Source organism: Pongo abelii, chromosome 16, assembly GCF_028885655.2.
Source record: "Pongo abelii isolate AG06213 chromosome 16, NHGRI_mPonAbe1-v2.0_pri, whole genome shotgun sequence".
Taxonomy (NCBI): Eukaryota; Metazoa; Chordata; class Mammalia; order Primates; family Hominidae; genus Pongo; species Pongo abelii.
In genome coordinates this window covers 65801830-65817116 of record NC_072001.2, presented here as the reverse complement: position 1 = coordinate 65817116, position 15287 = coordinate 65801830, and the positions used below count along the sequence as shown (strand labels likewise).

General features: G+C 42.5%; 1 protein-coding gene across 4 annotated transcripts in view; it reads right to left on the bottom strand.

Moving 5' to 3' along the window:
• Nucleotides 1-15287, bottom strand: part of TLN2 (talin 2) — a 453126-nt gene that overhangs the window by 85128 nt on the left and 352711 nt on the right. For all 4 annotated transcript variants that reach the window (XM_024232426.3, XM_024232425.3, XM_063716677.1 and 1 more), the window contains 5 exons: nt 10830-10923; nt 8777-8866; nt 6770-6892; nt 5281-5424; nt 3504-3665 (listed from right to left, as the gene is read on the bottom strand). In XM_024232426.3, coding sequence (XP_024088194.1) covers nt 3504-3665; nt 5281-5424; nt 6770-6892; nt 8777-8866; nt 10830-10923 — 613 coding nt within the window. The remainder of the gene's footprint in view (nt 1-3503; nt 3666-5280; nt 5425-6769; nt 6893-8776; nt 8867-10829; nt 10924-15287) is intronic.

The window sequence follows — 15287 nt, the reverse complement described above, 5'->3', positions numbered from 1 at the left end:
AAGTAAACTGAATACTCAAAGCTGCCCAATGGTGAAATTTCAAGCAAGCATGAGAGTTTCCATATCACAGAATGTCTGGCATACCAGCCATAATGATGAAAGGGTAAATTTACTTAGCCACATATCCAGGCCCCACCAGGACAAGAACACTCCCAAACCCGAAGCCTGCTCCAAGTGTTCCCCCTTAGCAAAATACCACGGACATCTGGGAGAAACAATTTCTGTGTATGCACAAAATCAAAGATTCATGGACTTTGGGGGTTAGAGGGGACCCTAAAGACAATTTAAGCTTAAACCCCCAATTCTCCAGACAATAAAACCAGCACCTGAAAAGTGCCACGACTTGATGAGGTCACCTTGCTACCCACTGGCATGCCTCAAACAATGAACCGAGCCTCCTGGCTCCCTTCTCTCCTGCTGACCTTAGACAAAGGCAACAGAACAAGGAGTCAAAAGCCCAAGAGCCTTTTTCCTTTTCCTTCTAAAGAAACCACTTTCCCAATCCAAACATAGGGATGACCAAGAAAGCATACTCACAGCCAAGTCAAATTCGATTAAAGAGAGCTGGATCGGGTGTCTGTGGTACACACTGAAAGTGCTTAATTGCAAAAACCCTGAGCTTTAACTCTGCTGCGAGGGGCAAGGCCAAACTTCAACTTCTCAGAAAAACAAACGCTGCTGTTGCATAATTTCTACTTGGCACCCAAATGTGAGTGACTGCACATTTAAAATAACATTCCATTCCACACATCTGATTCAAGACTAGGTAATGAGCTGAATGAAGAGAGAAAGGCAGGCAACAGCGTACGTGGTGACTCGGAGAGACAGCCATTGTGGTTAGGGGTGTGCATCCTTTTACCATGCCCAGCATTTATAGCCATCCCTGGCAGGAGGCAGAAACACAGAAATGGATTCTCGTGGAGGCCTGCTTGGGATTTTAAAGAGTGCCATCAGTAGTGACTGATGCTGATGAGCCACTGTGTGAGGTAATCTGCTCCTGCTCCCTCGTGCTTCTCTGGGTGGTGCCCCTCCCTTCTTCATGACTGTAAGGGTGTGGCAGCTGCGATTTAGGCTTGGGCACATCCTCATGGTTAAAAGAAAAAAACAGCACTAAGCAGCATAAAACGTAAGAGCAATACGCAGCTATGAGGGCAGCTGTCTTAAGCACTGAGGGAATTAAATATTCATTTGTTTTTCTGTTTGACAGAATACACAACCATTCCTTCAAACAGGAAATCTATTCAGTATATAGTACCATGTGCTACAGCGAAATGACCTTTACCACTTTCCTGTTAGTAAATTAAAAGCAAAGCTCATGGCTCCCAGCAAACCCTGCCACAGGATGGGAATTGAAAAACCAGGCCCATTTCCACACGCTGAGGGGCAGCATGTTCATTTCTGTTCCTCTTGCATTGCTCCTCGTTCCCAGGGTGCGCCAGGAGAGACAGAGGCCTTTATCTTTTCCACGTTACAACCCCCCGACATTCCTCCTCTGATGTTCTGCACAGGCCTATCTTCTAGGCCATCACAAGAGCTAATTTGCTGCAGGGAATTGCAAAAAGGGTTTGACACTATGAGGAGAATCTGAAAAGAACATGAGATCTTAACAGAGATGCTTTATATAGAGATAGGTCAGGATTTAAAAATGAAGAGGAGGCAGACAAGAAAGGGCTCCAGAAATTTCTACAGAATAAAGAGTGTCTTTCCTTTTTTTACTCCGTTGGTCCATCTAAATATAATGTTTTTTAACGACCAGAAAATGATTGATTTTAACTGAGATAAGCTCATTACACAGCAACCAACGATGTCACTGCTGTCAACTCTATTGCTCTTTCCACCCTCACCTCCCCAAACTCACACACAAGCCCTGCAAACACAGCAAGGTCTTTCTTCCAGGCTGGAGAGATGACTTCGTCTCTCCATCCCAAAGAGGTGAACAGCATGCCAGGGCTGCAAGCAGGGGCTCTGGGGCCTGGGTTTGAATTCTGCCCCACCACTTCCTGACTGGGTCACCTTGGTAAAGTTACTTAACCTCTTTGTGCCTCAGATTCCCATCTGTAAAATGGGGATAAGCACAGGGTGGTTGTATGGAGTGAATGAGTAACATACCCAAAGCACAAAATAAACATTTTTAAATGTAAGCTTTATTACTTCCTAATTACTGTGAACTATGATGGTAATTTAGGTAACATGCCACCAGGATCATGGGGAACCTGGACACTGGCTTTATTCAATTTCAACTGAGCTTACTCTTGCCTTCAAATAGGGAGGGGTTTTTGTTTGTTCATTTCTAAAAAAAAAGACTCTTTGTTTAAATAGCTAAGAAGCTGCTGACTGCGGTGCAAGCCCCATGTGCTGACTGCCAGCTTCCAACTGGCGCTGGGCTGGGTGTTCTCTCCTTTTGCTTCTGCTTGGTCATCCTGTTGACTGATTTCTGCAGGCAATTGCACTGGCTTTTTGTAGTCAAAATAAAATGAGGTGTGCAGTGTCCTATCCTCTGGAGAGAACTGGGAAAACTTCTCTTACTCTAGGACTGTCCCAGCAGCAAAGCCAACCCTCCTATCTGAATGAATACAAAACCCTTAAGTAAAAAGTGTTAACTCCTTCAATGCCTTTCCCTTCAGTGGTGTCCAGGGTTTAACACAGAACTGGTATCTTGCCTCCCATGACAATGCTCCTTTGAAGGCTGGGGCTGTGGAGGGAGCTGGGGCGATGGTGCTGGGCCTTCTGCCTGTGGTCTGTTGTCCAGGCTGTGGCTGTTTTCTCACAGGTCAGCTGCCTGCTGCCTGCTTGGTCCTAGCTGAGGGCTGACTGTGTTTGTGGCTTCATCACCCACCTACAAGTACTACGGCCCAGTGATTCCCACTTGCTTCTTGCAAGTGAACCTGCCCACCCGCCACATGCCCATATACCTTAATGCAAAGGTGAATTTTTAATGAACACCAGATGCTCTATTTTTAAAAGTTGATGCTCCACTTAAAACATTCAAACAGCTATAAACAGAATTAATATCACAGGAATGATGAAAATGTTTTAAGTGATTTTTCCACAATTTCCCATTCCCTTCTCCTTCCACCTACTCTCTTGGTCCAGATATATTCAGCAATGATGGGAGAGCCCTCTACTAGCCCACCCAAAAACGCCGCAAGTAAACATGTCGTTTAAGTAAAATCGGGGTATTTGCTACGCACGCATAGTGCTAAGAGATACCCTATAACCAACCCTTTCCCACCAGAGTTCTGTCCCTAAGCTCCTCACGTACAGAATTTGGGGAGGCCTCCTTCCCCACCATCTAAAAGGTTAGTAGAGCCCAAGGCTGTTGGTTTTTCATGAAGAGTATCTCCATTAGTAAGGGATGCCTATTCAGTGACATAAACCATAAGACTGAATTAGAAGTTAAGCTTCACTAGACAAGGAGAGGAGTGGAGCTTAAATCTTGTTCCCCTTCCCCCTCCAGAACAGGAGTTACAGAGTTGAATAAGGCCTGTAGTCCAGCGACCTACCTTGATGGTCTTCACCAGGTTGGCAGTGCTGTTGGCGACTTCCTTGGCTGACTGGACAAAGTGCCTCTTGGCTACTGGGTTGGCCGTCTTGGATGAGGCGATGCGGCAGGCATTGCACAAGGCTGACGTGTGCTTGGCAACAATTGTGGCAGCTGACAGGACCTACAAACCATGGAGCTAGGTTGGGGGTACCCCATGCTACAGTGCAGATGGGTCCACCCTGGTCCTTGGCCCTGGGTTCCTGTTCAGCTCACATGTTCAGAGCCTGTGTAATTACAAGCATGTCTAGTTCTGCCACCCTCAAAGTCACTCCAAGAAAGAGGAGGGCAAGAAATCTTAAGCACAGATAGTAAAGAAAGAACAAGAAAAAAGGAGTTGCTGACATAGTGGTGGGATAGGCTGAGCTACAGGTAGTCTTAAAGGAGATGTAATCAGGTAGCCTTTGGAACCCCAGATAGGAGGTCCAGGGTATAGAAACTTGACCAAGGTCTACACATACACAATTTTAAGTTTTCTAGTAGTCACTTTAAAATAAGTAGAGAAACAAGAGAAATTAATGAAATAATTTCTTCTATTTAACTTGGTATATCCGAAATATTTCATCATATAAACAATTTAAAAATACTGAGATTTTACAATCTTTTTATCATACCAAGTCTTTGAAATTCAGTGTGCATTGCATATTTACAACCCATCGCAATTTGGACTAGTTCCATTTCAAGTGCTTAACAGCCACATGTAACCAGTGGCCACCATACTGTAGAGCTCAGATCCAGATGAGAAAAATACACATCAAGGTGCAACAGCTCCCTCCTCATCCATGGAGGGCTGCTGGCACCTACTGAGGTGTCTGCCTCAGGAAGTTCCACAGGCTCCACCCTGCCAGCCTCAACTCATTTGCTTTCCTGAATCTACCTGTTCTGCTTTGCTGAGGCTGGTAACACCCCTTTGGCCTTGCTGGATGGGTAAGGACTCGCAGATACACCAGCTCTCGGGGCTGCTTTAGGTCCACATGGTCCTTGTGTTTCCTTCTTTGTTCAGGTCCTTCTCCTGCCTCAAGAACGTGGGCCCCAGGTTGATGGTGGACATGTCACTAACAAGACTGCCTTCGCCACCCCCATTCCAGCCACTTCTTCTTCCTTGCGGTACACACTGTTTTAATAAGTGACTGGGACCCCGTGCCACTCAGGTATGAGAGGTGTTATGGAATGTCACATGTACTAGCTCTTCCTGAAATGTCACTCTGGCTTCTTTCTATGCTGCAGATTCTACTCAACTTTGAGGCCCGGTTCAGTGCCGTCACTTCTGTGAAGTGATCCCTGACAGCCCCCTTGGAGAATTAATCACACCTTCCTTTGCACATCCCTGGCACTGTCATTGTGCCCTGGTCATTGCATTTTCCAAACTTTGCCTAACACACTAAGAGCCAAGGGGTAGAAAATGGAGCCCTGCGCACACTGACCCCTTACAGCTAAGCACAGAACAAGCCCTCAATGCATGTCCCCTGAAATGAATGAAGACTCCTTGTCAATCTCACTGTGATTACTTTACTCCTTTTGCCTTCTGGCACCCCATTTCAAGGCACTTACAAATTTCCAGATTCACCATATTTTGCAATATTTGCTCCCACCTAAGTCATTATCTACAGTGCTGGCATTTAGCTACCTTTGCAAGCTCTGAAAGAACAAGATTCTTTACTAATTTCTCATAGTTTCCCACAACTTACCTAGAGGAGCTGCTTAAGGGCTTGAAATCTTACATCCTCCCCAATAGTTACCTGTGATGGGCTGCTGCCAGGGTCCACCAAGTTCTGGCATGCCATCTGGATGGCCTGGTTAGCCCTAGCAAACTGGATGGGGTCCACTAGGCCCTGGTGGCCTGCCTGGCTGTTTGGATCAGAGATGCCAACCAAGTATGCAGCCTAGAAAGGGAAGAGAAAAACCACAGCTCAGGCTCTGTGCTCCTAGGTGAGCCTGCTGGGGATGATGGTCCGCACTACACATGCAGCTGTCACACTCAGGCACTCCTTAGTTCAAATTGGTCAAGGTCATCTCATCCCGCTCACCAATAAGGGTGTAATAATGAACAGGTTTATGCCAGCTTGACATACCAGAAGGAGTTTATCACAGGCTCATGGAACAAAGTCTCCTTGTTCTTAGGAGAGAGCCTCAAGAAATTCTTCTTTGGGGGCATGGATAAGGATGGACGCAGCCCTGACTACTCTGGCAGCCATCTTGTGATCACGAGGCTGCCCAGCCTCAGCATGAAGCTGACTCTTTGGCTGGCAGACAGGAGAGGCAGAAAACAGTGGGTGCATGCAGACTAATGGCGTGGAGCTGCTGGGTCAGCCAACCGTGGAGCCTGCCCTGTCCTAGGGTTCCTCATCTCATAGCTTACCGAAGCATGTCCTTATTGCTTAGGTCACTATTTTCAATAGCAGAAGGGATCTTAACTTTGTAATCGAGTAAGATGGCCCAGAAAAAAAACAACAAAAAAGACAGCATTTGGTTCCCAAGAGGACAAGAGGGCACAAGGGAAGGGCTTCTCTTTGCAATTCTGTTTAGATATGTCAGCCAAATAAAAGAGAAAAAATGCATCTGTGCACAGGAATTTTGATCTTATTTCATTTCTCCTGAGATCTGAGGGGAAGGATAAAGGTAGAAAATTTCATCCCCTAAACCAGTAATGTTTCTCTGTGGTTCAGTAAAATCTTCTAAGTTCAAGGTAACTGTCAAATGATGAACGCTTTAAAGTAGATGCTGACATCTTTGAAGCTTCTGTCATGGGAGGTCAATCATCATTGAAAATACATAGGATAGTCAAAGAAGGGCAAGGAATGTGCCATATCATGTCTCTGCATGATGGCATCTAATTTTTTTCTCTCTCTGATCCTAAAAAGAGCATGACATAACAGTTTTGCATTTCTAAAGCCTTAGCAAATTTAAATTATTTAGTGCTTATTTTTCTACCCCAAACAACTCATCTATAATAAAAACTTTTAAAAGGATTGAAAAGTTGGACTCTGAACCTATATGCTGGGTCTGTACTGAGTCTCGCCATGCTCCCCAGCCTGGCCCATGGCTGCTCTGCTCCTGTAGGGTAACTGGCTCATGTTTTGTGTAAATGCCCCAGCCAGCACAGAAGCCACTGCCTTTCCCACGGTTTCTGTGGTGGTACTTGGAGAGAGAGGTACAGCTGGAGTTCCCCCACACCTCCCACAGGGATCTGGCACAGGGCACATGGCTGCATCAGGACCAGCGCCTTACCTGGGCTGCGGCCTCTGTCAGCCCACAGAGAGCCTTGGATGCAATCCCCACACATTCCCCAAAGGCAGGGAGGTCTCCGGTCTTGGCATTCTGTGAAATCCCTGCCATCGATTCACCCAGAACCTGCAAAACAAATGGCCAGCAACATTCTCTATCCAGTATTGCCTCAAACCAAGGGGTAAAGGAGGCTATACTCCAACTTTAATATTCAAGGCAACTTAATTTGGAACATTTGACATTTTCTCCTTTATTTGGATTAAAAAGAGATGGAAGAGAATTACATCATTTCCATTCCACAAAGAGATAAGTACAATGAAAGTATAACCCCAAAGTTATCTATATTCCAAGCAGTTACAGTTAATATACACAGACAATATAGTAGAGTCTATAAAAGGCAACTCATGGGTGAATGGTCTAAACTGAGAACTAGTTCCCAGAATATAAAAATCATATCCATTGAGCTGTAGGTGAGGTCATAATCAGAAAGCATGATACTCACCCTTCCAGATATCATTTGTCTAGTTACTGACAGTAAAATTTAAATAGAGATCTTTGTTAAGTATGTTTCCTAAATACTGTAAGAATTTTGCCTTATTTTGAAAATCACTTGTGTGGTGTATTCTTTCTTCGGAGATCTTTACAATAACAGCTGAAAGAGATTTTAACCTTCAGAATCCAACCCAGAGTGGTCATGCATCCTGTACAAGGTCACAGTGAAGGTCATATGGGCAGGTACAGGGTGCCCAGGGCAAATCTGGTGTTCCCTCATTATGCCCCAGGAGGGCTGGTCATATTTTCCTTGGCAACAATGATGGAACTGGAGGATGTTTTACCCTGTGGAGAGACTATGGTATTGCCTAGAACCCAAAGCAGAGACCATTTGTCAATAAGCCATCTTGGAAGGGAATAAATTCCCTAAAATTGATTAGATATACAAAATAATCCAGTTTACATAAGGATTTGCAAAAAAAAAAAAAAAGAGAGAGAAAGTAGAGGGTAGTTTTATGTACAATATTTCCCCCTCCCTCCGAAGCTCACATTCCTCTTTAAGAAGGAACCATTTCTTTGGATCTGAGTTTGTATGCCTCTTTCCCTTAGACAATCCATAATTCCATAAAAGGTACTGGATGAGGAAATTCTAGTTTTAGCCCAAATCAAACGGAGTCCTTTTGACATTACCAGCACAGATGTTTCCCCGCTAGAATAAAAGTGACCATGTTTCAGCTACAAAGTCAGATTGCAACAGCTCGACATCCATTCTTCTCCCTTGCATTTGATTTTCACCTTCTGATTTGAAGGCATTCTCAAAAGACACTGGTATGATTACTACAGAGGAGTGTTTCTCAACAGTTTTTTTTATTATTATTCCACTAAGGAGACTTTTATGTTTTTTTTCCCTAATCAAATATCAAAGAATAAGATTTTGTTGAGTAAGGTTAAGATAGGAGCAGGGTAACAAGCCATTATATTATCTTAAATTTTTTTCAACACCTCTCCAATGTCCTACCAAAACAAAACAAAACAATTTCACCCTCCTTGAGAATGCATGCCATGAATAGACTGCAAAAGAACACATAAGAGGATCCCACGTAAGTCAAGTCACTGAAGGACTTTCCAAATCAGTTCCGGTGTAGAAAATACACGATTTGACTCACAATAAGACTCATTTGTGAAAAAAGAGAGGAAATGGTTCTCAAAGTATGGTTCCTGGACCACAGGGGCAGGACCTGGGAGATAGTCAGAAACGTAGAATCTCAGCTTCATCTCAGACCTACTGAAACAGAAACTTGGGGGTAGGCAATCTGTATTTAACAAGCCCTCCAGGTGATTCTGATGCACCCTCAAGTTTGAGAAGCTCCTGAGCAAAGGGCTCCACAAACAGGCTTCATGTTACATGCGGCTAGCCCTGCAGACCAGCCACAGGCAGATGCACAGAAGGCACGTCTAAACTTCTCCCCACATTGATGAGCAATGCTAACTTCTGACTTATGGCACAGGCAGTCTTACCTTGGAGTTTTCCATCACACTCTCAATGCAGTCAAAGTAAGAGAGGTCACTAACAGGTTCATTAGGATTGTCCAACATTCCCTTCACAGTCTACAGAAGAGGAACACAACATAAAAAGCAAGCAAATGTCATAGAGCAAAAGAAATTCAACATCAACTACCAACCATCAACTTTCCCTCCATATACAAGTTTCTGGTCATGATCACTTTTACTCAGATGTTTGAGAATTTAGATCATGGTATCATGACTTCAGATTTCCTGTTAGCAACACAACGCTCATTACAGGGGATGGGGTCTCTGGTTAGCTTTGCCAGATATGAGAATCTCTTGTTTTCAGTTTTGAAGGAGAAGAAACAAGGTAAACATAGAAGGATGGCATTTAAAACATATTAGAACATTAATACAAGGCAATACATGCATGGTCAATTAGCACAGCTTCTCTGCAGGATAATTCTAAGGAGTTTAAATTTCAAAAGGCCATTCATTCATTTCTTCATGACCAGTAAGAACCCTCAGTTTTTCCAATTTTGGAACATTTTAATGGGAAGGCATGAAAGAAGGTAATTCCCCCAAACTGTCCATTGCGATGGTTCATTTGTTTTTAATTTAAACAGTATAGAAAACGTTTCTTGTTGTTTAGGTCCTCATCAAAGAAATACACGGGTATAGGGCCTGGCTCTGTGTCTCTAAGCCACTGAAAACCATGGCTAGCTCTGTCATGGCATTGTAATGAACTTTGATGACCACTTGTAAGGGACTTTTCCTGGGGATGCAGCCATTTAACCTCCTCCCCAGAGAGTGAGAATGTACATTAGGACCCAACAATCTTTGGGACACAGCCAACAAAAAGACAGTCATTTGAGTTACAAAGGCTGGTGGGGGGCTGGGAGAGAAGGAAGGGGAACTGCTGAGCTGTTAAAGATGGGAGGGAAACAGAAGAGGGCAGTGTAAGGAATGAGCTCATTTCATTCAAGAACCTCCTCCCACTCCTTGGATATTCAAAATTGTTCTATTAACAGCAATCCTAAACTAGTCAACTTTTTCAACCAAGGATATCAATAAGGGACGGAGTATTGGCACCTAGGCCAACAGAGCTCATTTAGATCAACAACCTACATATTTATATTTGCAAATGTGAACACAGCAGAATAGGGTAGTAATTCAGCCAATGTAAGAAACATTCTCAACTGTTTTCAGAATGCTTCGGTCCTGTGATAACAATCCCCTTCTCATTTCCAGCTGTGCACAATGGCCTAGTGCCAGTAGCACGACCTCAATCAAATGCTTCAGAAGCTGCAGTGGGTATTCCCACCATGCCAGACCCATGCTGATCATCCAGAAAACGAAAGGTACCTTGGGACAACCAACCCACATCTACTGAGATACTCATCTGGCATCTCAATATAACTGGCATTGGTTAGGACATACAAGTAGGTACACTGATTTTATGTTTACCCACACACACATTCTTTGGGGATACATAACTTTTCAAGCATAAACGAGTATGAGTATAAAATGAAAAGCACCCACACTGTGTTCTGGGCCCTTAGGGGCCCCACAGCCACCCTGACTGTGTAAGTACTGTTAGTCCTAAGATTCCTCTTACATATTCCCTACATGGTACAGACACAGTGTATGGGAAAACCATTTTTACTCAAAAGAACACCTATCTCAGCCTCTAGCTCTCTCCCCATTGTTCCAGAATAATCTCTCCAATATTTTTTTTAGGTAAAAATTGCTGATCTTCAGCCTACACCCAACATCACAGGCCTCTTCCTGTTTGAAATAAAGAATCCTTTAACAAAATACATCTCATCCTACTGGAAACAGGAGAAGCAGGAATGATAATCCCACTAAATCTAGTTTCTCTTCAGTTTCTTTCCACTTGGATTGGAACTTTGGCCTTAACAGCCTCCGAGGAAAGATAAAAGGCAAGGACAGAGAAGAGAAAACTAGCCCTATAGGGAAAGAACAGACACAGACATAGACAGACAGACACACAGACACAGACATTCCCTCTCTCAAGTCCTCAGCAGCCTTCCCAGGGACCTACCTCGAGCTCCCGGAGGGCATTATCGCACTCTTTCTGGCCTGGAGCTTGTTGGGTACACAGAGTGATGAGTTGATTGATGCTCTCTGTCACAGCTCTGTGACAGAAACAGAATTTTTTTTTTTAAAGATCAACAGTAATTTCCCCTACAATGCTTTGCAGGCTCACCAGAAATACAATTAATTCACTATTTCAGCTCGGGTCCCCAGTAGAACTCTTCTGCAGAGGCTCTACACAACCAAAAATAAACCAAACCCAGGGAAGACAGAATGAGAAACCCTACCTTGCCTCTGATTATTCATTTGCTAGATCTGGAAGGGGTCCTAATACAGTTGACCTTTGAACAACATGGGTTTGCACTGTGCAAATCAGCTTATAGGTGTTTTTTTTTTTTTTTTTTTTTTTTTTTTTCAGAAAAAGTCACACCAGTGTGTCTACCTCTCCTTTCTCCCCTTCCACCTATTCCACCTCTGCCACCTCTCAGACAGCAAGATGAACCCCTCCTCCTCCACTGCCTACTCAATGTGACGAGTATGAGGATGAAGACCTTTATGATGATCCACTTCCACTTAGTGAAAAGTACATTTTCTCTTATCATTTTGTTAGTAGCTCAACTTATCACAAGAATACAGTACATAATACATTAACATACAACATACAAACTATGTGTTAACTGTTCATGGTATCAGCAAGGCTTCCAGTCAACAGTAGGCTGTTGGTAAAGTTTAGGGAAGCAAAAGCTATACACAAATTTTTGACTGTGCAGGGGTCGGTGCCCCTAACCTTTGCCTTGGTCAAGGGTCCACTGTAGTTCTCCTAAGAAAGCTAATACATTCATAAGAAAGAATTCGCAACAAGCAAATAGACCATATTAGCACTATTTAAGACCCTTCATCAGCAGTCCCCATGGAACAAGATAACCCCATGGAACAAGATAAAAAATGTACAAAATATTTTGTACATTTTTTAATACATGGACATAGAGTGAACTGTGCCTATGATTTTAAAATTTCTTCCTTCCATTAAATTCTATACGATTGACTGGTTCCCAAAAGCGACCACAAAATTATTCATTAAAATAGCTATTTTCTTTGTTAACATTAACAGAAATAAACTAGGGACTCTTATATGACTTTACTTGTTTCTAAGAGGTAGCCCATTAGTAGATACAGAATTGGGGTGGAGTGTGAGAAGAAAATTAATCACTTTGTGCTTTTGATTACCTATTTAGCACAAGTCATTGACAAGGACTCTGTCCCTCCTGGGCAGCCCCTGTTTAATTTGTCTGAAGTAATGACATGGATAATTTTGAAAGTCACGGCCATTCATAGTTAACTTTTTGTATAGTATAAGATATAGCTCATAGTTGTTTAAAACATTTTTTTGCATACGTAAGCCCCATAGTTCCAGCCCCATTTGTTGAAAAGACAATCTTTTCACCATTGATATGTGTTGCACTGATCTACACGGTCAATGTTTTGTCAATACCACACTGTCTTAACGACTAGCTTTATACTAAGTCTTAAAATTGAAAACCCATGCATTTTATAAATGAAAAATCTGAGATAACTCCCAAAGGGGATGCTACAAATAGGTAGCAGAAATAAGACTTAAACTCATGCCCATCTGACTCCAAAACCAAATACATAATTCTTTTCTGCAGTGTCATAACTGGTCCACACTTCTGGCAGGGCCCAGAATTCTACTCAGTTTCTAACCACTGCAGCTTTGGCAAGTTAAACAAAAATAAAATAGGCACATATTGCTGTTAATCACCAACACTAATATAAAAGATGCCTCATTTTATTAGTTAAATTGGCTTTGCAGCTTCCCACAGAATATCAAATTAGACAGAAAATGATGTTGCCAATGTACAAAAGCAATCGGCTTAATTATTTGATGAGGAGATACTGCTTTCAATTTTAAGTTAAGCTAGGGTGATAGGAAAAATTCTAAAATAGTTTTTGTAAGATTGACTCTGGTGATTCATTTATTTGGTGACCACTATTGAATTAGGGTGTCACTGGGAAGCACTGCGCTCTCTATGGTGCAAAGCAAAACAAGAACAAGGAGACAGCCGGACAATCCCTAGTTCCAAGGATTGCGGAGGGTGTAGTCCTCAATGCGCGCTTTTAAAGTACCTCCTGGGGAGTCCAGCACCCTCTTCTACATGGTGGTGGCCTTGAGACACACTTCTGAGATAGGCTGGCATATATCAACATCATAATGGCATGATCGTTTGGTGCTATTTCCACATATCACAGAAACTTTCGAATTAGCTTAATTCTCTCTGTGTTTCCTGTTTATCTGTGTTTTTTAAAAAACTTTGTTGCTATATAAAAGTTTCTTCCATTAAAAACTAAGTGTTTATAATTGGTGAATCCAGAGGATATACAGCTGTGGGAAAGCTGCCAGTTTTCCTCAACTCTTAAACTTTTATGTAGATGTAAAATTTTTTCAAATAAAAACTTGGGACAAAAACCAACAGACTAAGGGTTTGTGGCTGGGTAATCCACAAAAGTGCCAGCACAGCATCGCATGTCTAAGTGAGATACTTGGGTAATACTGATCCAGAACTAAGAAGCATTATTTAGCTATCACGAATTCCCATAACTAATTTTACAGTCGGGATTACATAGCTAAATACATGCTAAGTGGTCCAGAGGCAAACGGTTATGTAAATTTGACAATGAAAAACAATATTTATGTTTTAGACCCCAGCAGCTATTTATAAGAGCAAAGAATACGGAGCAACTCAAATACGCAAGAATAGAGGATTAAATAAATATACAGCCCACAAGAGAATCCTGGGGACCCATTAAAAGTCAGTGTGTAGCATATATTACTAATGTCACAGATGAATATATGTGTTACATGATTAAGGAAAATAAAACTTACAAAATAGAATAGAATGGGCCTACCCCTCTAAAAATAAACATATATATGCATAGAAAATGATAGAATGACATATATTAAAAGGTGAAGGGACTTTATAATGTTATTTTGAAAGAAAAAATTTCAATAAATCTACCTCCCATTAGAAATTAATCAATTTACATTATCATAAAAAATCTGGCCAAAATTAGAAGGGTCTCTGTTCTTTGTAAATCCAAATAGGTCTGAAGTACAGTTACTTTTATTTTTTTTTTACAATCTTTTTTTAGTGATCAAAGCTACGTAAGTTCATTTTTCAAAATACAAAAAAGCTAAATAACCATAATGCTACCTTACAGAGATAGTGTTTTCATCTAGGATTATCTATCTACTCTCAGTTTCTAAAAAAATTGGGATCTACAACTTCAATGGTTAAAAAGGGTTAAGGTAAAACATTATTTAGTGTTCAGAGATGCTGAACAGATTCAATTGAAGTGTGAGAGCTCTGGCTGGAAGTTTTAAGTAGATAAAGAATTGGGGTGGAGGAATGTGAGAAGAAAATCAACCACTTTGTGCTTTTGATTACCTATTTAGCACAAGTCACCCAGTCAGGAGCTTAGAAGGTAAAAAGCAGCAGCAGACATCTGTCTGCCTGCCTCCAGGGAAGAGGCGCCTGGGAAAGGAGGAAAGAGCAAATCGAAATCGACCTTTCTGTATTCCCAGGGTCCTGTTATGTCAAGGCATAGAGATTAAAAAATAATCTAGGCCGGGCGCGGTGGCTCACGCTTAGAATCCCAGCACTTTGGGAGGCTGAGGTGGGTGGATCACTAGGTCAGGAGTTTTGAGACCAGCCTGGCCAACATGGTGAAACCCCGTCTCTACTAAAAATACCAAAATTAGCTGGGCATGGTGGCATGTGCCTGTAATCTCAGCTACTCGGGAGGCTGAGCCAGGAGAATCACTTGAACCCGGGAGGCAGAGGCTGCAGTGAGCCGAGATCGCGCCTCTGCACTCCAGCCTGGGCGACGGAGTGAAATTCCATCTCAAAATAAAAATAAATAAAAACATAATAATCATCATCTAGCTGGGCATGGTGGTTTGTGCCTATAATCCCAGCTACTCCAGAGGTTGTGGCCAGGAGTTCGAGACTAGGCTGAGCAACACAGCAAGACTCCCTCTCTTTAAAAAAAAAATAATAAATTAAAAATAACAAAAATAATCGTTTATGTCTCTCTAGGATGGCAAGGTGTTTGCAATCTAATCGAAAAGGCAAGACAATGAGAAGACAAGGTACAAAGAAGTTGGATGAAAGAAAGCAGTACCAGGGCGGGACACCCGGCAGGACATGACGGATCACTGAGCAAGGGACCAGATGTATATGTAGGGACTCGCAGGGAGCCGGAAGAAAATGAAAGCCTCAGCCGCAGGGCACACAGTCTGCCTGAAAGGGTGGGCTCGATGTAGACTGAAGCAATTGGAAAAGTCAGGGCTGAGTGAGATCCTGATTTGGATAGAGGGAAGGAAACATTCTAGGTAGGACCCACAGAGAGCAAAGGTCTCTTGTACACCTTTCTGTTTACGGAGCAA